The sequence below is a fragment of the Calypte anna genome, chromosome 20 (assembly GCF_003957555.1).
Source record: "Calypte anna isolate BGI_N300 chromosome 20, bCalAnn1_v1.p, whole genome shotgun sequence".
NCBI lineage: Eukaryota > Metazoa > Chordata > Aves > Apodiformes > Trochilidae > Calypte > Calypte anna.
This window is the reverse complement of record NC_044265.1, coordinates 7,294,121-7,317,136: the sequence shown is the minus strand read 5'-3', so window position 1 is coordinate 7,317,136 and position 23,016 is coordinate 7,294,121. Positions and strand designations below refer to the sequence as shown.

At 48.7% G+C, this 23,016-nt stretch overlaps 1 protein-coding gene across 3 annotated transcripts in view; it reads right to left on the bottom strand.

Moving 5' to 3' along the window:
• Positions 1-3,162: 3,162 nt before the first annotated feature.
• The window catches only part of HNF4A (hepatocyte nuclear factor 4 alpha), a 34,712-nt gene continuing 14,858 nt past the window's right edge, over positions 3,163-23,016 (bottom strand). The window contains exons 1-10 of one of the 3 annotated variants that reach the window (XM_030463071.1): positions 21,282-21,571; positions 17,514-17,691; positions 16,219-16,313; positions 13,939-14,045; positions 11,404-11,559; positions 8,202-8,289; positions 7,584-7,739; positions 6,569-6,805; positions 5,781-5,903; positions 3,163-5,106 (exon numbers count right to left, since the gene is read on the bottom strand). In XM_030463071.1, coding sequence (XP_030318931.1) covers positions 4,964-5,106; positions 5,781-5,903; positions 6,569-6,805; positions 7,584-7,739; positions 8,202-8,289; positions 11,404-11,559; positions 13,939-14,045; positions 16,219-16,313; positions 17,514-17,691; positions 21,282-21,396 — 1,398 coding nt within the window. In that variant the 5' untranslated portion in view covers positions 21,397-21,571 and the 3' untranslated portion in view covers positions 3,163-4,963. Of the gene's footprint in view, positions 5,107-5,780; positions 5,904-6,568; positions 6,806-7,583; positions 7,740-8,201; positions 8,290-11,403; positions 11,560-13,938; positions 14,046-16,218; positions 16,314-17,513; positions 17,692-21,281; positions 21,572-23,016 lie in introns of those variants that run through there. The other 2 variants (XM_008497864.2, XM_030463072.1) reach the window with 2 other exon arrangements.

Sequence of the window (23,016 nt, the reverse complement as noted above, 5' to 3'; positions counted from 1 at the left end):
CTAGCTTTAATACCAGCAATGTTTTTGCAAAAGCTTGGCAAGGAGTGTGCTTGGCAGGGCCTCTGAATGTTTTAAATATTATGGGATTTCTGCAGTTTAATTTACTCTGAGCTGAGACAGTGTTTTCCCATCGTGTGTCGTGCTGCCCTTGCATGCTGGAAGGAAAGCAGCTGTCTTCATAGGATGGATCCCTGGTAGGGTTGGTCCTTGCAGGGTGCTGTGAAGGTGCTGCTCAGGGACCTCCTTCTCAGCTTCTTCATGGCAATGGCTGCAGCACTGCTGAATGTGTCAGGGCAGTTTGGCTCCTGCAGGAACCTGGTCGGTAAATGATGTAGGATACTTTCCAGGGGCAGGATGAGGGAAGCACTGCTGCTCCCTGAGTTGGACTGGGTGCTTTTGCTCTTGAAGCTTTCAAGGTGGTGCCCATCACAAGCCCTTCTCTCAGTGGTAAGGTTTGTGTAACTTGTATCTGCTCCTGCTAATGATCTCCCAGGTTAGGGATGGTCTCAGGCCTCCAACACCTCTTGAAGCAGCTATGATCCGGCAAGCCTGGCATCATTCCGTGTCCAAAGCCAAAGTAAGTCTTGGAAATACTGTTCCCAAACCACCTTCCTTCCCAAGACTCAGCTTAGACCCAGAGCTCTTCCACTCCCATTGGGCTTGAATAGAGAGCATTCTGTTGACCCCTTCTTGCACAGGACATGGGACTGAAGGATGTGACTGCACTCTGGTTCGTGCCCAGCTCTGCTGCTTGCTCCATGCCTGGTGAAGCTGACACTATATTGCCATCTTTATTGGCCTGGCTGGCAATTTTTCAGGTGCTAGGTGTGTTTATGATTGTCAGGGTCACACCTCTATTAGGAATGGGGAGAGGGATTTTAAACATACCCACAACTTACCCTTCCTCGTCCAGCTTCTCCAGGGGGGAAGGGATTGCGCAGTGCATGGCCTGAATTCCCAAACTGGTTGGTGGTATTTGCACTCAGCTTTGAGGGATCTGGCCAGCCTGGCACACAGAACTGCCTGGCTCAGCAGTGCCACGTTGCTGAACCATCCCTGCTGCCTTTTGTTATTCATGACTATCTGTGCCTGTGTGTGCATTTGCAGGTTTAATAGCAGCAATAGTTGCTTTTGTCAGAGATGATATGCAGGCCATAAAACTCGTTTGCCATTCCTTTTTTTTTTTTTTTTTTTTTTTAAAGTTTCCCCTGCTGAGATATGAAAGTTGTGGAAAAGGCTCCAAAGCCTATTGTTGATTTCAGATGAAGGTTATATAAGGAATATGGAAAGAATGTGTTTCATAGTGGCCAGGGGACCTAAAAATACCAATTCCAGAGATCTTTGTTTGGACATTGTGAAAAGATCTCGCAGCTGGAGATACTGCTCTCCAGGAAATCATCCTCAGCCTAGATTGAAAGCACAGCAGACAGTAAAATGTTCTAATGTTCTTGTGTCCAAAAACAAAGTTAGAAAATTGTGTCCTAAAGGCTGAAGTAGCTGTCCTTACAGCAGCCATCTCCTTTGACAAGGGACATTGCCTGTGGGCTTCTGGGAGCCCAGAAGAAGAAAACACAGCCCACAAGTGGCAAGACCAGGATCTCAGGATGATTCCAGGCTGGAGTGACAGAAGAGGTGAGGGTTGAGACAGAGAACGCCACTTAAGGACAAGGTTCTCTCTGGAGCTGCTTTGTGGGTTTTTTTCCAAGTGAGAGGAATCCAGCAATAAGAAACCTCCTGTAGGGGCTGCACTGATTTAAGATTAACCAGGTAAAGGGCAACCTTGATAGAGCAGTTCATGGGAAGGAATTCAGGTGACTTTATTGCTTCAAAGATTTGATATTACATATATGGATATTTTAGGGTGAGACCAGCCATGGGTCACAGGATTCCTGTGGCAGTCATAGGAGTCCTGACTTTTACTCTGCATTAAGGAGAAGGAACTAACTCCTTTTCCCTCTCTTGACTGGACTAACCACTCCCAGGTCTTTGCCCCCAGTGTGGAAGGAGCCTCTGCTACCTCCCCACAAATGCAGTCTGAATCTCATCTCTGCATCTCACACCTGCTGACAGTTTTCATCAGCACTCTGGATGTGTCAGTGAGATGGAAAATCAAGCTGCTTCTCATCCCTCATACCTGGGATGAGACTGCTCACCTCATTTCACATCAAGGTTGGAAGATGGGGGAGCATGAGGGGTACCTCCTGCAGATCAGAGCTGAAAATGCTGCATGTTTTTCCTTCCCAGATACCTAATCATTATAGCCATCTAGACCTCTCTCCCCTCTTCCTATTATCTTCCTGGGCATCTTACAGCTGACAACAGGCTTCTGTGGTCAGAAGAGCAGGTCATTAAAAGCCTTCTCTAATTGTCAGTGTATTTCTTCACCTTTACAACCAGTGACAAATTGACTTTCACTTTATCATCTTATTGTGCCCTGTGGGCTCAGCTGCCTTTGGCTGCATCTGCTCAGTGGGTTGACTGTGTGTGAACCAGAGCAGAATCACCATTGCAAAGTGCTCAGAAGTTACGTTTCAAACACAAGAGAGACTTAAAAATGAAGATGTTTGAAATGCTAACACCATATTTCAGCTTCCTTTGCTTGACTTTCAGAGTGTAGTTGCTTCAACTCTTTAGTCTCTCTGGAATCCTGAAAGAAAATACTTATTCTTCATGTTTGGTTTTCTTTTAATGAAAATTGGGATTGTCATTCGATCTTATGACTCTAGCACATGTGGCATCAGGACAGACAGCAGCTAACATGAGGCCTGCCAGGAAGCAGTGACAGCTGGGAAGAGCATCAAACACTTGTTTGGGCTTTTTCTTCAAAACAGATCCTTTGTGCTCTGACCAACAAGGAGGTGAGCCCCTCGATCTAAAATAAATCCTCCTAGAAGAAAGAAATCCATCTGTCTGGGAAAAGTTAGAAAATATTTTTGCATTTATTTCTTTTTTTTTTTTTTTTTTTTTTTTTTAATGAATACAAAGTCTAGTGAAGAAATATTCCTCTGTTTCCATTGGAAGGCAGTAACCAGCAAAAATTAATGTACAATATAGAGGAATGCTTGGTGTAAATGGACCAAAAAGGATTCCCCACAGAGTATCTCTACATACAGGAAAAAAATGATGTTGCAGTTATCAGTTGGTTTTTTGTTTTTTTTTTTGCATTTAATCTCCGGATTATAAATAATCAATGTGATTTACAAAATAATTTACAGAAAATGATTGGATTCATCATTGCAATAAATTACTGGGTACAATGCCACCAGCGTTGAGGGATGATACAACACTTGGGAACTTCTGACACCCCGAGTGCTCGGTGAGGTGTTTCAGTTTTGCATTGGAAATCAGGGGGCAGACCTGCAGCTCCTCTGGCTGGACTGGCTCAGGTTCTTCCCTACCTCTCAGCAGCTGTGGTTCCACCAGCTTCACCCCCTCCAGCACTCCATATGGGCTCTGGTGAGTGGGTGCTGCTGTTGGCTCAGGTGGAAGGCAGCAGCCTGAGGGGCAAGGGCTGGGTGTGGGGGGCTCCTTCCCTGGGTTCTGCTGTAAACCAGAGATCAGAGCTGGGGGTTCCTTCCCTGGGTTCTGCTGTAAACCAGAGATCAGAGCTGTGGGCTTGTGGCACAGGCAGGCACAGAGAACTGGGGACAGTGGCAGGGAGGGAGCAGGGCAGGTGGGTGCAGACTCAAGGCTGGGACAGACCCAAGGGGCCTGGGAGAGGCAAGCTCTTTCCTTGGTCTGTGTCATCCTTCTCCATGGGATTTGAAGCATTGTGTTTTTGAGATTGCTGCCCTCAAACCCTCTGAGGTCTGAAGGAGCCAGAGTGAATTCTGACTGTGTTATGAATTCCTATAAATCTGTTATCAGCCACTCACTCCGTGATAACCTCACTCAGTGAGGGCATGGCACTGGACTGGACAAGTAAATTATATGGGGTATCTTAGTATTCAAACTGGGTCTGACCTGAAATCCTGGGTCACAATACTCCCAGCACCTGGGGAGCCCGAGACTTTGGTCCATCCTGTGAGGCTCGGGCTCTTCTTGCTGTCACAGATCTCTCCTGATCATACACCTGCCCTGCCCTGCTTCCTTGCAAACAGCAATCCAGTGGTCATCTTCTGAGCTCTGGTGGGGCTGGTGATGTTTTGGGCAGCACTGCTCACAGCCAGCCTGGGAAAGGGTGACTTCATCCCATCAGCTGAAATTTCCTGAATCCCATGGTCTCCCAGTTTCCCAGCCCAGCTAGTGAAGTGGCAGTATCTGTGTGAGGGAAGGATTTGGCAGTGGTTGCCTCTCCAAGCCCCGTGGTGGCAGGGCAGTCGTGGCACAGAAATTGTAAAACCCCTCAAAAGGCAGAAGGATCCAAATAGTGGAGAATCCTGATGAGCCAGACTCTACACTGGTATCAGCTGAAAAGATTTGTTAGACTAACCTGTTAGCAGGGGGGACACTGTGCAAAGACCTGGAACTAGCCAAGGCAGATCTGCCTGTGCTGCCTGAGCAAAACCCATGTGCTTCACCTGCTGTGATGCTCCTGGGAGAGCATCCACCTCCATCAAGTTTGGCTGGGCTGGGGGCTGTCTGGGGAGGGAAGGTCTCCATTCACACAGCTCAGAGAATTGCTTGTTCACAAGGTCTGGTAGCAAAGGAGGAACAGCCGGCCATGCTGTCCCCAGCCTGTCCCTGCAACCCCCCACGCAGGGAGGTGGAAATCTGCCCCTTCTTACAGGGTCTGAGGGTTTCAATAAGGCTTCAACCTCAGCTCTGGGACTCAGGGCTGCCCATGGCACATGCTGTCCATAGCAGGAAGACAGCTTGTGGTGGTGGTGGACTAGTCCAATAAGCAAGCCTGTGTGTTTGTGCCCAAGAACCTCTGGATGGCTTCTCTTTTCACAGTGACTCAGTCAGTTTGGGCTTTTCTCCCACAAGGTCTTCTAAACAAGGCCAGCTGCTCCTCAGGTTGCTAGATGACCTCCTGTTTGGTGATGGCAGGCTGGGGGATGGAGGTTGGCTGTTTTGCCACAGTTGCAATGGCTCCAGGCAACAGCTTGTATTGCTCTGGTCCTGATCCTGCAGGTGGAGATGGCTGTGGAGTTTCTGGTGTAGCTACAGAGACAGAAACATAGTTAGAAGAGGAGCTGACAGGACTGAGATCTGTCCTCAGTCGTGCAAGGTTCAGGTGGATGCAAGGCAGAGGCTCTGCTGCAAAATCATAGCTCCGAGTGGCTTGTGTGTTTGCTGCATGGACACACAGACATGGCTGCATGCCCTGGAAGATCCACAATAACAAACATCAAATGAGGGTGAGCTACTGGCATTTTGACCTGTATTTGCTGCCTTTGGTCAGCTGAGGTCATCTCAGCCCAAATTCCCAAGTGGTGGCTCCATGTGGTGGCCCTATGTGGTAGACCAGATTCTCCCATGTTTTTGTGGATGGCAAAGTGACCCAAAGTCTGACCCATTCAGGGCAAGGGGAGCCTTTCCACTGATTTCAGTAAGCACTGGGTGGGATCATTCATCCCTGAATTCAAAGGCTATGTGCGAGTTACAATCTGCCAGGGGACATCTTGTTGAATCAATTAGTCTCTCCTAATTTAATCTAATCTAACCTAACCCAACCCACCTCTCTGTTTGTCTTTCCCTGCTTTCTGCATAGGAATGTCTCACACAATCATTGTCTGAGACTGTGTCTAGCATGGAAATTTCCTTGCAAGATAGAAACTGCTTCCATAGGCACTTTGGAAGGCTCCTGGGAGCTCTCCATCTCTAATGATACTTACACATCTGCCCATTGTGCATCTGAGGAGGCATTGTGTTGGCCACAATGACATTTGTTCCAAGGTTCTCCTGGATCAGATGAGGGTGCAGGGGGTGGTGAGCGTGCGGCGTTTCACTCGATGAGCCTAAAATGTGCAGATGATATTTTTATTAGTTGCCACAGTGACACAAGGAGACAGTTCAGATGGGCAGACTCAGGGCACCAATATATCCAAGGCTTTGTGTGTGATCAGCTTGTGCATATGTGACTGGAGCACACCCTTCCCAACATCTTCCATGTGTTCCTTGGGCTCACTGACCCCTGCCTGCTGCCTGCATTTCACTTTATACAGGATTGTGCTTCTCTCCTGAGCCACATGTACAGAGTAGCAGTGTCAGCTTCTCATTTTGTTTTGTCCCATTGGGTGCTCCCAGTAGAAAATCTGCAACCCTCTTTCAACCTGACCCTTCAGACCCTTCTGTTTTGATGACTGCCTTCTGAGACCAAGGAGGATGAGTGAAAAGGCTGGCTGGTAGGAGGTTGGTGATCACACAGCAAAGTTTGTCCATGTGCAGAGAGCTGGGGATACCCTCTGTGAACAGATGCACAGCTAATGCAGCTCTTTAGGTGAATAGAAACAGAGGACCCTTTGTCACCACTGGCAGTAAGAGGGGGAGATGATTTTGTTGCTAACCTGTGTACAGACTGTCTTCACCTTTTTTAGGTAGGGAATGATGGCTATGGAGGTTCTCAAAGGAATGGTGATCAGGGAACACTGAGGGGCTGCTTGTAGGGCCCTCAAGTACTCACCTCCCAGCAGCATCTCCTGGAGCAGGTTGTCAATCTTAGCCATGCCAAAGAGCTTGACAAACTGGATCTGTTCTATCATCTGCCAGGTGATGCTCTGCAGCACAGGCAGCAGCAGCAGCAGCTCCCCGAAGCGGCCCCGGGAGTCGTACTGCCGGTCGTTGATGTAATCCTCCAGGCTGACCTGCACCTGGTACCTCATCCTCTTGATCTTGGAGGGGTCACTCAGTCCTTTGGCATCTGAAACAACCCACAAAGAAAGTTATCCAGGGTGCTTCTCTAGGAATCACAGAATCAACCAAGTCAGAAAGGACCTCTGAGATCATCAAGTCCAACCCTTAATCCACTGCCACTGCGGTTACCAGACCATGGCACTCAGTGCCACATCAGTCTCTTTAAAAACCTCCAGGGATGGAGAATCCACCACCTTCCTGGGCAGCCCATTCCAATGCCTGATCACCCTCTCTGTAAAGAATTTTTTCCTAATATCTAACCTAACCCTCCCCTGGCAGAGCTTGCATCCATGCCCTCTTGTCTTATTAGTATATACCTGGGAGAAGAGACTGACCCCCACCTGGCTCCAACCTCCTTTTAGGGAGTTGTAGAGAGTGATGAAGTCTCCCCTGAGCCTCCTCTTCTCCAGACTAAACAACCCCAGCTCCCTCAGCCATTCCTCACAGGACTTGTGCTGGAATCTCTTCACAGCCTTGTTGCTCTTCTCTGGACCTGCTCCAGCACCTCAATCTCCTTCCTGAACTGAGGGACCCAGAACTGGACACAGTACTCAAGGTGTACTGTCCTTCAGTAACAGCATGAAGTCTGGGCACAGGCTGAGGTGAGCTGTTTCTGGTTCTTTATCATCTGCTGTAATGGACATTTTTTCTCTAGGCTGACTTCTCCCTCTCTCTAAGTTTGTCCCAAAGAGGAGACCAGGCAACCTTTCCACAACTTAGGACTGGTATTAGCATAACCCAGACTAGTCCCACTCTGACAGTAACCCTTGCCACCTAAAGCACACCTGGGTCAAAGAAGATGATGGCTTTCAAGCAGGCATATTCATTATCATCAATCTGCAGCTCCTGGAAGGGGAGGACCAACTCATCCAGGATGCGGATGGCCACACGGTTCACCTCCACCAGTTCAGGGCAGTTCCGTGGGATGATGTGGTCGTTTCCTTTGGACAAGCAGAACAAAGACCATCACCTTGTCATTGCCCAAGACTTACCAAGGGTGGCAAGGAGTTCAAAGCCCAGGTAACCAATGCTGAGATAATTTTGAGGGTGGAGGATGTAAGAAGTTTCTCTTTCTGCCCCTTTCCTGGCTCAGCCTGCCAGAAATGCTGATCTGTGTTGCCAGAGAAGCCTCTTTCTACTCAGTAGTCACTCAAGCAAGGAAAAGCTGACCAAGGACCTTTTCTCAATCACACCACAGCCAGCTTGGACAAAGTGGGGAGGGGCAGTGTGAATGTTCACATTGTTCACAACCCAGAGGTTGTGCTAAACTCACTAAAATGTAGAAGAGATCAGGCAACCACTCTGCAAAAAGGATGCCCACAGACACTGAACCTGCTCTCTTTCATCCCAGCAGGGAAGCTTCACAGAAGCAGAGGGGCTGGAAGCAGAAGTGCACTCTTTACCTAGCAGCAAGACATCCTTGAACACCATGGACCTCTTGGCAGCTCCCAGTAACAGATGTTCCCCTGCATGTGCTCGCAGCAGTGCTACCTGCAAGGGCAGGGAAAAATTATTTGGGTGATGCAGAGAGAAGGCTTTGATTTCACATAAGCAGGACAGAAAGCCCAGCATTCCTGCACTGCATTCAGAGATGGGGAGGGAGAGCCCCTCTTCAGTCACAGTCAGAGAAAGGTGTCAAAAAAATTGATTACTCCTGTGCATGAACAGCAGATTATAGACAGCACGTGAAACATCCCATATTCCTGCCACATGTCATGACTAAGACTCTACTAGATTGTCCCAGGACCTCATGCCAGCAGTGGGACATGTTCACAGTGGACTGTTTTCAGACAAGGCAACTCCTACCAAGAGCAGAACACAGGGACCATGCTCCAGCCTGGGATGCGGGAGAAGTGCAATCTGATGCTCTCCCCTGGGCAGTGCTCACCTCCCACTGAAATCATGCCCAGGACCCACATTCTCCTGGCTGGTGGGGTCACCCTCTGGCCATTTGTTCCCTCCATGGGGCATTTGGTCCAGGGAAGCCAAAGGGATGTTTTTCTGCCCTGATGTTAATGATTGAAGTGTTTCATTTTACACCCTCCAGTGGCTCCTAAGAATGTTCTGAATCTTTTGCCCTCCTTCAGTTAAAAATTTCAGAGATTTAGGGAGAAACAGAAGTTAACAATTGGACAGCCTGACACAGAGACTTCTCAATGTCCAGCCAGGAGCCTCTGCTGGAGAAAACAATCATTAAACATTAATGAAGAGATTCTAAAAAGTGTGTCCTGATGGGAATGGTCCCCTTTTCTAGTGTGTAATCCCTCAACAGATGACAAAGCCAAGAAAAGTCCTACCCTACCATAAAAGCCAGGATTTTTATTTATTTTTTTTTTAACAGAGAGTGAAAAAGAATTATGCAAAATAAACAAAGTGGAGGTCCTTGCAAGAAGACTACACACATGATGCTGGGGAACCTTCATCTCTATGCCAACATCCAGACTTTCTCTATTGCTTTCCAAACATGGGTGGATGTGTTGTGTGAGCTGCTTGTAGTTCCCAGAGCTGCACAAAACTGAGCTTTCCAAAGCCCTCACATTTGCTGCCTAACACAAATTCAAGAAAGCTCAGTTTGGAACCACCATTTTTGTTTCTGCAAAATTTACTTGTTTGAGCAGGGTTAAAGTAAATTACTTCAACAAGGCAAAATCATCTTATTTGATGTTTTTTCTTGCAGTGACCAAACTGAGATATATCATTCCACTGTGAACTTGGATAAATATAAATGTTGTAACAAAACAAAGCAGAACTTTAACTTTGATATGAAATTGTTTTGCCCCACCAAACCCAGTACTTTAACATTTTGGTGCAGAGGGAGAATAAGGGGTTAGGTACAACCTTGCCTATAAAAATGTTGGCAGAGATGATTTATTCTCAGGATACAATTTAATGGCAATGTAAGAGCATTTTCCAGCTTCGAATGTTTCTACTGGGCATGTCTTGACTCTCTCTCATGCCCTTGGGCAGCTGACCTGTGTGTAGTTTTGCTTATTCCTTCTCCCTGGAATTTCTGTCCTTCCTCCTGCACCTCCTGAGTATCTGCTGCTTCTTCTCACACCATCCTTTGAAAGAGCAGATGTCCTTAACTGAGTAGATTTAATACTTAATGTTTAATTTAATTTCCTTTCCAGTCCTTTGGGACAGATTGGGAACTGCTGATGATGGGGATGGTCATAACAGAGGAACTGTTTCAGCTGAGCTGAGCCTGTAGAGCATGCTGAGATCAGTCTCTCCCCAGTGGGAAGGCAGGGTTCAGAAAATGTCATATTTAGGCTTTGTTTTCTTCTTTGAGAAGTTTTGCAGTCCCAGTGTTGTAAAATGAGCTCACGTGGAAGTGGCTGAAGTGTGCAAAGTTATTAACCAGGGTTACAGCCTCTGTTCCAAATGGCACAAGGATGCAATGGGTCATGAGAGCTGCAGCCTGTTTGCTGTGTAAATCTTGTTTGCCATTCAAGTCCATTTCGGTTTTCATAATTTTTGAGTTGTATTTGCCTTGGGAGTTTAACAGTTTTCTTATCATTTTGGACAATTTAGCACTTGCACAGAATAGAAGGGAGGGAAATCTCCTCCTGTGTTAATGGCACTGAGTTCCCCAGGGCTCTGTGCTGATGGGTGATTACTGAAGAGCTCAGATTTAGGAGTTTTGGATTAGATGGATACTCTTACTTTCTGGATATTTTTTTTCTTCATGATAGAAAAACTGCCTCAAGGTCACTGGGGCTGAAGACTGATCCCAGCTGAAGAAGGCACAATCTGGTTTTGTGCCTGTACACTGGGCAGATTGGAAATACCTTCCTACCTGTGACAGGACTTGTGCTGATCACTGCCAGCAGTGCTACCCCTTCCCTCTGGAGCCTCCCCACCATCCACCCATGATGTTCAAGGATGGCCACCCATGTTCTGCAGCACCTGCTGCAGACATCTGAAATTTAGATTTACATAGGAGACATCTCCTTGTACCCCTTTGAGGCTTCCTGAGAGATCCTGCAGTGCAGTTCGGTAGGAGATGTGAATCCCACTGTGCTTATTTTGGTTTGGAAATCAGCAAATGTTGTTTTAGTAGTTTGTAGTTTAGTAGTTTGTGCAAATATATTCCTGTTTTTTAACACTGAAGAGATTTTTTTTATTGTCTGGGAACAAACTAGTGTTTCATTTAAATAATTCCACACTAGGAGAATAGATGCAAATGTTTCCTCAGGCAAGAAACAGGATGATAGGCAAGCAGATATGGTTTTAAGTTTTCAGACCTTAGGCTAGAGGTCTATCCTACTCAGTCTGATTACCCTAAGCATTTGTATAGCACTTTGGGTTTTCAAAGTGCTGCCCAAACTTTAATCAATAAATAATTGGCTGATAGACCGGTGCAAAATGCACATCTGATTGTGTACCTAAAGTGAGCTCAGTGTTATCATTCCTGTGATTGGCTGCACATGCAAATGGCCTATGCTGGCATTGTATGGATGCTCTTCCCAATCAGCTGCAGCAGTCAGGATAACAGAGTGAACAATGCCTGTTTTCTTTGAAGGTCTCATCTGCCTGGCTCTCCTTTGACTCCCTGCTGCCTTCACCAGAGCAGAGCGAGATGGGGTTGATGGGAGAACTTGCCTGGTCATCCAGGGGCAGCTCACAGAAGGCAGGGATATACTTGGCCCATTCCACCAGCACCAGCAGCTGCTGCTTCATGGACTCACACACGTCAGAGATGTTGGCAATCTTCTTCCCTCGGATGTCTCCATTGATCACAGAAACTGGGGAAGATATCTGGAAGGAGAGAAGAGATCCTTCAGCTTTCAGTGCTGAATCAGAGGAAACAGACAGGAAAATCCCCAGCCCATGGGTTGTGCTGATGTAGACTTCTACATCAACAATTACTGTTTTGTGTTGCACACCCAGAACATGTGACACAACTCATTTAAATTGAGATCAGCTTGGGGATCTGTAAACATGAAATGCTTCAGAGCTGAGGATGTGGATCATCTTGGTGTACTGTCATGCCTTGAAAAGCCTAGAAAGCACAGAGAAAATGTTTCTGAAGTCAAGATCTTCCTCCCACTGAACAAATGTGCTCATTCAAGATCTAGGAGGGAACAGAGACTTGTGTAGCTGTCAGCCTCACCAGCAGCAAGGGCACATCCACACAGTTCTGCTGCACAAGCTACTTGGTGGAAGGGTAGAGAACTGCTCCCCCTTCCACAAGGGGAAGCACAAGAAGTCTCTGCTGAAGGTAGCATTCCAGGTCTGACATTACTTTCTGTGAGCACCATTAATATTTGTCATGACCCACTTTGAAATGCTAAAGACAGACTTTGAAGACAAGAATCTCCCACATATCCCCAGCTTTAAAGCCCTTTTGGCAAAACAGCCTGTGTGCAGAGAGGTCTACAACACAAGCTGAGTTTTTTGCACGGTGAATTATTTGTGATTGCAAAGGCAAATGGGGCCATTTCATTTGCAAAGGACAAGCCAGACAACTCTGCAAGTACCATCACACAGAGCTGGAAAGAACATCTCCCCCAAACCAGGCACCCACCTTCCTGCCTGGTTCACATGCATAGCTGCTCACCCAGCTCATCTGAAAATTTGCCTTTGGTCACTACTTATCCTCATGCTTCTGTAAGCAATTAACTCAAGCCCATCACTGCCCTCCACCTGCCCTCTCTGCTCTTGTACAACATCAGTTCTTCCTGTCCTGTTCCTGCCAGTGTTTTCAGATTGGATGCTGCCAGCTCCCCAAGGAAATGGAGTTCAAATGCCACTTACTTTTTTTTTTTTTTTTTCCCCCAGGTTGCATTACCTGGAAGCTTTCCAGCTCCCAAGCTATTATTGAATAAATAAGATTGTAAAAATCTCACCATGTATTACCCTAATCAGAGAGCCCGGAAGGCTTAGCAAATAAATAAAGACCTCTGAGTGAGTGACCCGAGATCTTGGAGAAAGCAGCTCCTCAGCAGTATCTTGTTCTAATTAGCCAGGCACAAAAAAGTTACCAATTACTGTGCTGGAGCCTGCCTTGTTTAATGAGTCTCTCTGTGCTCTGTGGGAGAGCAGGAGCTCCCCTGCATTTGTGGATGGGTGTAGCTTTTATCAGTAGACCCTGCTTAAGATTTACATACGATGCCGGAATTGTCCTTCACTTGTAGGATCTGGTGACTTGAGATCCCATTATCTCACACGTCTGGGAGCAGCACCAATATTATTTTTATAGGGCATATAAATATATGAGGGCCTGTGTAAGACAAGGTGAGAGGTGGGATGAAACTGGACATGCTTCTTTTGCAAAGGATTGGCCCACAGCCCTTCTGCTTTCCTGGACCTTACAGCCTGAGCCCTAGTGTGGAGCCCAGAGCACAGCATGTTCTGTCCTGGAGCATCTCTCTGGACAGTTTTCAGGGTAATATGACCCTTGAAGCAAAGAAGGTCATGGACTGTCTCCTCAAATCCCTCTTTGTTTTTCCTGGAAGAGGGAGTGCTGCTCTCCCCAGCTCCCATGAAGGGTGGCAGCTCTTGCCTCCAGTGCTGGAGCTCATCACTTGTTCTTGCAGATAAACCCTCCCTGCAGCCTGGGTGTTCCTATCCCATCCTGTGTCCTCCCAGGCAGTGCTGGTCTGATGTACACAGCTTACAACAACCAGTTGTAAAATGGGTCATCTTAAATCAGTCATCTTTTCAGGTGAACAGTCTAGGAAATAAATCTTGGCAGTATGTTTGCAGAAATGGGGAATTTCAAGCAAACACTGGAAAGAATATCTACATAAAACAGGCATAAAACTGACTTCTCATGAAACTATGTAGGGAGCCAGAATCCAAAGTTCCCCATCCCAGCTGATGGGAAAAGGAGGCTGCCAGGCTAGCCCCCTGGATGGCTTAGGCAGCCACAGCTCCTTGGATTTCAGTGATCAGCAGGCTCTCCAGCCCTCATCTGCCCCATCAAAGCAGAAATTAATACTGCCTATTATTACATCTGTGTCCTGGACCAAGGAGTTTTAAAGGATAACATACTCAGGTAACAAGTGCCTTTGAAAAATCAGTGTTGAGTTGGTGGATAAGTTACTTAGAGAAGAGGTGGTAACTGGAAGACTTGTCTATTTGCAACCAGCCAGATAGTGCCCGTATTTTCTGAAAAAAAGAAAGAAGAGGTACCTGTTGTGCCAGGACTTCTGCCTGCAGTAAGACATTGATGGAGGGCAAGCTGCTGTCTTCATAACTTGATCTCCGGGTGCTGATTCGGTCCCGTTCGTTTTGTACAGCTGCAAGAGAGTGTTCTGGCTGAGCTGCAGGTTGTTGATGGCAATGCACACCAAAAGCAAGCACAGACTTTTAACATCCCCTGCCTTAGCTGCAGTTCTCAGCTTCCCTGCCTGGCAGGGCAGGTGTGCAGCTGTGTCTGGTGTGGGGTGGGATGCCCATGGAGCTGACTGCATCTGGTGGGTCTGTTTGCACATTCCTTTTAATAGGCTTTCCTGGGATGGAGTCTTTTCAGAACTCAAACACCCAGTTCAGAACCTGTAGAGTTCAGTGGGAAAGTTTCCTTTCACAGGATCTAGCACTACTTTTTTGGATTTCAAGATAGGGGGTCTGGAACAGTGGCCATGCTCACGCATGCAGCCCAAGGGATGGAGGAGCTGAGTATCTGCATGGCTGCTTTGTCTGTCCACAGGACTTCTGTGAGTTCTGTTTGGAAAGCTTTAAGTGCAGCTGAAAAACTTCTATCTAAGCAACAATAAGGAAGGAAGTGCAGAGCAGCTCCTGCTTATCTATCCAGAGCAGCAGAGCTCTCTTGTAAAAAGGAGGATGGGTTTGACTCCAGCATTCCTCCCTGCTTGATTTAAACTTGAGGAGCTGGGCTTTGAGTCTAGAGGAGCCAGAGCAGCAGCAGTAGTGCTGAGGGGGAGGATTTGCCTGTCTGCCACGAGACTGTGGGCTGGCTGTACCACACCACAGCCAGTCAAAGCCATCTGCTCAAATAAAGTATTGATCGATGGCAGGGGAAACAGAACAGTCCCAGCCTGAGGCTGGTGGCTCTCTGGATTGATACGTTCTCAATGTATAAATCCACCTGATAAAAAGCAATAATGAGGCTGGGCCAGAAGAAAAGCACTGCAGTCAGCGGCTGTAAATAGGAGCTCTCAAGGTTATGTTGGTTGTTATCAGTAGCAGGCCCCCGAGTTCAGTCACGCCATGATGTTTTCCAAATGTTTGCTCAGTATTAGCTGGTCATGCACCTAATGTAACTTCTATTGAATATTAACAGACAGCAGCAAAGCTCTGGGCATGGGATGAGCAGGCACTGTGGGGAGAGGAGGATTCCGATGTTCTTCAGGAAAAGTCAAATCAATTTTCATGCAATACCTCATTCCCTTTAACAGGGAAGAAATGTGCCTGCCCAGAGGTCTTCCTGCAGGCTGATGTTCCTGGGGGAACCACCTGGGTACTGCTGGTACTTCCCTGTTGTCTTCAAGGACCCCTTTTCTCCTAAGTTTCTCCTCCAGGGGGTGTGCACTGAGGGGAGCACAGGGCTTAATTTCTCTGCATGGAACAACAGGGCCAAATGTCTCCCAGTTCATCCCATCAATGAACTCTGCAAGGTGCCAGGCAGCTCCTCAAGGCTTCTCTGGCAGTTTGTGCCTCCACCAAGAGGGCCACCAGCAGGGCCACAGCAGCCCCAGGTTTCCTTGCCACTGTGAGTGCTCCTGAGAACCAAACAGGACTAAACAGGGTAAGTCCTGTCCCATCATGTCTGAGTCATGGGGACGTGGAAGGGCTGTGGAAACAGAGAGTCATGGAAGTGGTGGGGTGAGCCAGGGCCACGCAGGGGAGTGGATGTCTCTATTCACTTTGTATGGATTTAAATAACCAAAACGTTCCACCTTGCTCTGAGACCTTCTTGCCATGCCTATAATCATATAAAACTGATATATAAAACTGCAGAGGATCAACAAGGACCCACACACACCTTAGAAAAAAAAAAGGGGGGGAAAAATGCCAGTTGGACCTTCAGTGGTATCACACATCCAATCCAGCTGTAGATTTCATGGTGACTCCGGGGCAACAGCACTTAGAGCAGTTTTCCCAAAGTGTTTCCAAACTCCTGCGGGCTTGTTTTTGCTGGTATTTTGAGAGGTGCCCTGACACTGAATGTGGAAGCATGCAGGGGCTCCCCATTCCTTGCTTCAGCTGCTGGGATGAGGGCTGCTTCAAAGGACTTCTCAGGGGTGGGAGCAGGCTCATGACTGGAGGGCAAAACTCTCCCTAAGACCCCTGTGATGGGGCCTGGATCTGTCCAGGAGAGCACTGCAGAGGGGAGCATGTACAGATGTACACAGCAGGGACTGGCCTTGGGCTGCCAGGGCTTCTGCAAACACACCCAGCCCATGGCTGCTGCTGGGGGAGCAAGGGGAAGCCACACCATCCATCACCCACCTTCCTTCTTCATTCCTGCTCGGAAGCACTTCTTAAGCCTGCAGTATCGGCACTGGTTTCTTTTGTCTTTGTCTACCACACACTGCCTGTTAAACCTGGGAAGAAAGAGAGGTGTGAGGAGCAGCCAGGCTGAGCCTGAAGGCAGGACAAGGCAGAGCCTCAATCCACCTCCAAAACACATACACTCAGAGCAGGTTCCCAGGGGCTCACCCTGAGAAAGGAATCACAGTTTTTTCCATTTCTGTGCTTGCTTTAACCTGAGGTTTCTTCTTTGCACTGATCAGCTCAGTGTCTTGCTTTACCTTTGGATGTTCAGTAAGGATGGGCTAGAGCTGACACATGCAGGAGCTCGGGCACCTGTCTTACTAACATCCTCTTGGCAAAGGATGGACTAACAAGCCCCAGGGAAGTTAAAAGTGTGAGCTAGGAGGGTCAGAGCCACTTTGTTAGACTCTGTTGCAAGTTACATCCCAGTTTGAAGACAGGAAAAATGCATTTTTTCTGAATTAAAAAAAAGAAAGGGTAGATGTTTGTTCTGGAGCTACTAAGGTTTAGAAGTGGATTTAAGTCTCTGCATCTCTCCAGGGCTGTGTCAGATCCAGGCAGGTTGCTTTTGATGCCTGGACAGCATTGCTGGTGTGCAAACAGCTCTGCACCGACCTGCAGTTCAGAGAGGACTTGAGATGCAAACAGCTCCTCCCCTCCACACTTGTATTGCCAAATCCATCACACAAAGTGGGGCAAACATTGAGCCCTGTGCTGGTTCTTGCTTGCAGCACAAGCCTGGTAGCCATGTGCAGTGTGAATTTCACTTGCAGATCTGCTCTAATTTTCTGATGATTGACCAAGCTTGCAAAGTAAAGACAAAGGCATACAGAGCTGGCAAAGGGCTCCCAGCTGTGCCCAGTTCTGTCACTTCTGCAAAGATTTCTTTCTATTGTACTTTTTAAAGCCCCAGGCTAAGATTTCCCTAAATGGATTCTTGAAAGCAGCATTTTAAGCATTTAAGTTTCCTTCCCAGCAACATCTTGCTTGCTGGTTGCACCCACAGTTGGCCACATCCCTTTGCATAGAACATGTGCTTGTCCCATAAAGAACCAGGAAAGGGTCTTTCCTCAGGGATTACTGGGGGGCAGTTCCAGAGGGAGGATGGTCTCCTGCTCTTCCCTGCTGGGGGTTGAGGTCAAGGAGGGTGATGGAGGAAGCAGGGAGGATGAGAGGGAGGAAGGACTGTGCTGTGGTGCCTGAGGGCTTTGCCAGGGACTTTTTTGTGTCTCTGTCCCCTCTGTCCTTACCTGCAGGAGTACATGTGGTTCTTCCTGACACTCCTTCTGAAAAAGCCTTTGCAGCCATCACAGCTGGAAGCCCCATAATGCTTCCCGGTGGCACGGTCCCCACAGATGGCACAGAGCGCGCTCACCCCGATACTGTTGGAGGTGTTGAGGTTGGCTGCTTCTGATGGAGATGTGTCTGCTTGGGGAAGGACACGGGAGAAGAGGACAGTGAGACACACAGACAACATTTCTGAGCTCATCTTCCCAACTGAGACTTGATTTTTGGAGGAACCAGGCAGCTGCAGCCAGGCTGGGCAGCAGAGGCAGGTCAGAGAGGTGTGGAAGGAGGGGTGGGTGCTCAGGGTATCTTCAGTCACTGCAATTTGAGTGTGCAAAAGGTCCCCATGTGCCAGGGTGGGACAGCTCTTCCTCAAGGCCTGACTCCAGCAACGCCTTCAGACAAAACAGAAACCCATTTGTCAGAGAGCAGAGCCAAAATTCCTTGGGGATTTGCAGACACTTTGGGCTGCAGTAGCATGGCCAAAGAATAAGCTGGTGCAGAGTTAAAGCTGAGGTATTACAAATGAGGATGAGCAGCTGATTTATTAGAGAGGTGTTTGAGTTACAGCCCTGAAAGGTAGTCCTGAGCAGATGATTTTGTAAAAGAAACAAGGTGACCAGCTCCCTTTGCTGGCCACTCTGCCAGGTATGGAGCTCCAACCTGCACAGTGGTTCTTCAGGAGAACAAGACACAAAAACCTCAAATTACTTTAGCTGGAACATTCACATGGGCAAACCCTACCCATGCAAGGAAGGACTGAACAAGCTAACGCATAAAAAAAGGGTGATGCCCTAGGGTGGAGGAGGCTGTACACTGGTTATCTTTCAGCATCTGGCAGCACCACAGCTGACACCAAGGTGTTTTACAGTCCTTACAGACTGGGGGGCTGGCATTTGCAGGACTCTTTTGGGAGGATGAGGAACTGCAGCAGCCTCTGTAGGAAAGGACATCTGAAAGGCTTGTAACCATACAAACCCTACACTAAAACCCCTCTGGCAAGCCAAACAAACCTCAAGGCTGAAAGGATCAGCCCTTAATTCAGTTGATGTAATTGTCCCCTCCCAAGCACATTTTCCTGTCTCAGCACAGGCACATTCCCCTGCCTCAGTGGAAATCCCGGCTGCAAATGATACCCAGGATCTACAAAGCCATAGAAACCTGCTGGGATTTTAATAAGTGAATCTTTTGGTTTCTGGTTTTGGCAGGGATACAGCTCTCACCCAGGGAGGGCCACAGCTGCTCCCACTTGGCACTCAGCAGAAAGGGGGCTGGGTGCTACAAAAAGCCTGGTCCAAGCAGGGCTCCCTTCTGTAGCTGGAGCAAGGGTGCTGAGGGAGGCCAGGGGGATGCTGGCTGGGGCAGGGCTTCAATTTTACCATTTATTTTTTTAAAAAGGGGTATTGCAGCAAGTGCCTCCCAGCCTCTTTGTGGCATCCTTGGCACGAGTAACCTGGAGTGGGTTCTGTGATTCCCAGCAGCAAGCTGACACAGGAGATCTCATGCCAGCCCTTCCCTAGCTCTGGCAGAATTTTTCAATTCCTTGCTTGCTTTCTGTCTTTCTAATTACTTGTGTCCTTTCTACATTGCTTTCCTGAGTGTGTTTGCTGCCTGCGTGTCCTTGTCTGGCACACCCTGTCATGTGCTGCATTTGTGTGTGTGCAAAGCCCCTCTCTGATCCCACAGCCCTGAGCTCCTCCCAAGCCTCCTCCTCCTGCCCTGGGAGCAGCTTGCCTCCAAACCATCCTTCCTCCAAAACATCCTGAAGGCTCGGCTGGATGAAGGCTGCTCCAGAAGGCAAGTTACATTTCTAGTTTCAGCTAAACACAGGTCTGGCACCAGAGAGGAAGGACGATCCACCCTGCCTGTAATCCTGTTACTTGTGTATCTGTCACAGCCCAGATAAATCCCTTTTTAGCAGTATATCATGTTGCAATCAGATGAATATAGAACAGGAAAAACTAGCACCATTGTCAAAGAAATTACAGCATCTTAGTCTTATAGCCAGCTGACAATGGAGTTACTGCCTAATGGATCGTTTTCCAATGAAGTTTATTTCCTAGTGCCAGAAGTGTGAGATCCTGCTGCTGCAGTGGAGTGGTTTTAATGAGATTGATTTGAAGTTAAGGTAAATAGAGGAAAGAAGAAATCCTACTTAAAATTTGAGATCTCATGGTAGGGACTCATAGTAGTGGGGCAGGAACTCCTTATGAGGTCCCTAGGCCTGTCTGAACATGAGACCCATGGGTCTGTGACAGTGGCAGACTTGGACACTGCTGAGCATCCACCTCTAGGCTGGAGCTGTGGGCTTGGGTAGTGGGGCTTCTCCTGCAGTCCTTAGCCAACAAAGGAGCCAGAGGTTCTGCAGGAGGAGCTGCCAGAGTGCTAAAGCAGCCTTGGAGCTGAGAGCTGCCCCTGGTCTGGAGCTGGGCAGAGGAGAAGAGGCATTGGTGCTGCATCACCCACCTCTAGGGTGAATTTTCATTGTGCCTGATTGTGACATATAAAATCACTGTGTCCCTCTCCTCTGCCCCTGTGGAGCCACCAGTTTGGTGAGGTGGGTCTCAAGTCTCAGCCTGCTGTGCAGGAGCTTCTGCCCTGCTGGCTGGGAGAGGGGATGAGACCAGTGCTTGACTGCAAGGTCCCCGTGGTCATCGGCAGAGCCAAAGGGAGCTGCTCATTGCCCCCAGACCTCGGGTGTGTAGGGCCAGCCTGGGCAGCAGGCGTTATTGCACAGCAGAGACACTTTAGCACTGGAGTGTCATATCTGTGATGGACCAGAACCTGGGGAAGAGCCACATGGGCCGTGAGGGAAGGGCCCATGCTGTGGGCACAGGGACAGGGGTGCTCCGGCAGCCTCCGTGACACAGCAGGCAGGAGGAAGGGGCTTGGGGGGGGTAATTTCTGGAGCATACTTTGTTTAGTTATTAACCTCGTATTTAGAAAGACTTTAGGGGGGACTTGGAGAGGAATCTCCTGTTATCTCTAAGCAATGAATTGCTAGGACTTCTTGTTCCCCAGATGGGTGGGCCAGCATTGCAAATTGTGGTGGGTTAAGCATGATTTCACCCTCCAGAGGGGACAGGAATGCCTGTCTGTGCCCTCCAGGCCTCCTCACCCCTCTTCTTGGGGGCTGAGCCCCCCAGCCCCGCAGCACTCCCATAGAGGGGGATTCCACCCTGCACCCCAGCTCTTGCACGGGATAGGACCATGGCCTCGGGGCAGCTGCAGGGACAGTGTTTGAGTTTCTTTTCATAGTGATTTCTGTCTTTGCCAGGTGCTAAATGGCTTTCAGCTCTGGTCCCAGCTGCTGCTATGGGACTGGTTCTCTGCTCTGGAGCAATGAGCTCAGTCATCTATCTGGGGAGCTGTCAGTTTCACTTGGAAACTTTTGGCTGGTCTTTTCTCCTTTTGGGCTAGGGAGACTGTCCCTCTGCTCAGCCCCAGTCCCTGTGAAGTGGATACCTCTTGCTGCACCCAGATCCCAACATGTGCCCATTCCCAGGGTGTCTGGGCTGCAGGGCACCATGCCTGGCATTGCTCCACCACCTCTACATCTCCCCAAGGGAAGCAGAAACCCCCCCCGTGAGCTGCCAGGAGCCCTCCACTTGACACCCTTCATGCCCCAGCCCTCTCCAAAAGCATTCTGGCGCCCACCCCAGGAAATTCCCTTCCTGAAGCCCCCAGCTCATCCCCTCCACGGCAGAGGGGAGCAGGCAGAGGGGACTTACCACTGCCCATAGCCAGCACCTGCATGTTCTCAAACTCCAGAGTGGTGTACGCCGGGTCCAGCGCCGCGCTGTAATCTGCCATCTCCATGTCTATGAGGGCTTTGGAAAGGCGCATTATCGGCAGGGAAGAGGGGCCAGGTTGTACAGATTCCCTTGTCCCAGGCTCTTGGCCCTTCTGCCTCCCTCTGCCTTCGCTGCGTCCCCTATCTGTTGTCTTTTATTTCAAATATTTCTCTGAAAGGATTTGCTGAGCCTCAAGGCCTATACTCCCCAGAGGGGTGGAGGCAGGAGGCAGGGGGTTAATCTTTAATCATCTCACTGACTGCCGAACACTGCTAAGCTGTTTTTTTTTTCTTTTTGGTGGAACAGCAGTGATTCTTGTTGACTGTTTATTACTGAATCTCGAAGCGTTTTGCTGATCCCAACTCTGGGTGCAGGCAGGACCATGGGAGCAGGCACTCACCAACAAGGAAACACCTTCCTGGGCTATTGACCTTGGTGTTTGGCTTCTGGTGTTTGGCTTAATTGTTCTTGGGGTGGAAAACTTGGAAAAAACCCTGCCAGGAGAACAAGGTTTCTCTTCACCTCTGTCATTGCCTTCTCCTCTCCAGTGTTGCCTTCTCCCCCCAGTTTTCCCTTCTCTGTTTCCCTCCATCCCTCCCACAACTTTTCCTTTTTTCCCCTCCCTGGCAGAGAAGGTCAGTTCCCGCCTGGCAATTTACACGTTGCTATGCAAAGTAACAACGTACAACGCCTTTTACTTCCCTATAAACTGAGTTTTACAGGGGCTGGATGCTCTATAAACAGATCCCTGCAGCTGCAGATCTGCAGGAGTGAAGCTGAGCACAGGGGAGAGCCCATGCTTTCTCACCTGGGAATGGTGATAAAGGGTCTTTTGCTGCAGGGGCAACAGTCATCCAGTCTGTGCTTTCAGGGGAGAGGCCAGAGCTCTCTGCACCCATGTGCCCATCTCCCTTCCCTTTGACAAGAGCAGTTCTGAGCCAAAAGTTGTTTTAATCACGTGCACACTGGGATGGGGATGCTCAGGTAGAGCATAGCCCCCTCTATGGCCTCGCTCCAGGGATATCCATCCCAATCCTGGCCGGGCCACAGTGATCCCTTTGATTAGATAACTGCTACAGACACCAGGTCAAATATGTGCAGGATTTGGTGCAGCGTCTGGTAAAATATCATAAAAGCGTGGCCTGTTCTGCTCTGCTCAGCAAAACAGCCCTTTACTTAAATAGCCTGCTGAGCAAGGAAGATGGCAAAGGCTGTTTGCTCCCTGGGAAGGAAGGATTAAGAGGGCCAGGAATAGACACTGGAGAGGCAACGCGTGCAGGGGAGCAGCAGATAAGGCAGAGGGAAGTTTGGAGAGCATCAGGTGGCTCACGAGGCCTGGACTCTGGTGCTCTCCACCCCAGGGTCGTGTTTACTGTCCTGTTCTCACTACTGCTGTCCTCTGTTGCAGGTCCCCCCTCCCAAACCTCTTGTCTCCATGTGGAGATCGAGGACCAAACCAGCCAAGGACATCCCGTGCTTCCTTTGTCCCCAAGATGGCCTCATGATGGAAAGGTGATGGCTGTTCCCTGGGCACGGGTTGCTGTAGGAGATGGACGTCTCTCCAGGGCAGTCTTTGCCTCCCTCTGATGTCCCTGCAAGGTGGGGTTTTGAGACAGCTTTCCAGTGTAGTCATGGCCTGGACTAGTTAATAGGACCCTGCAGCTGCTTTAGG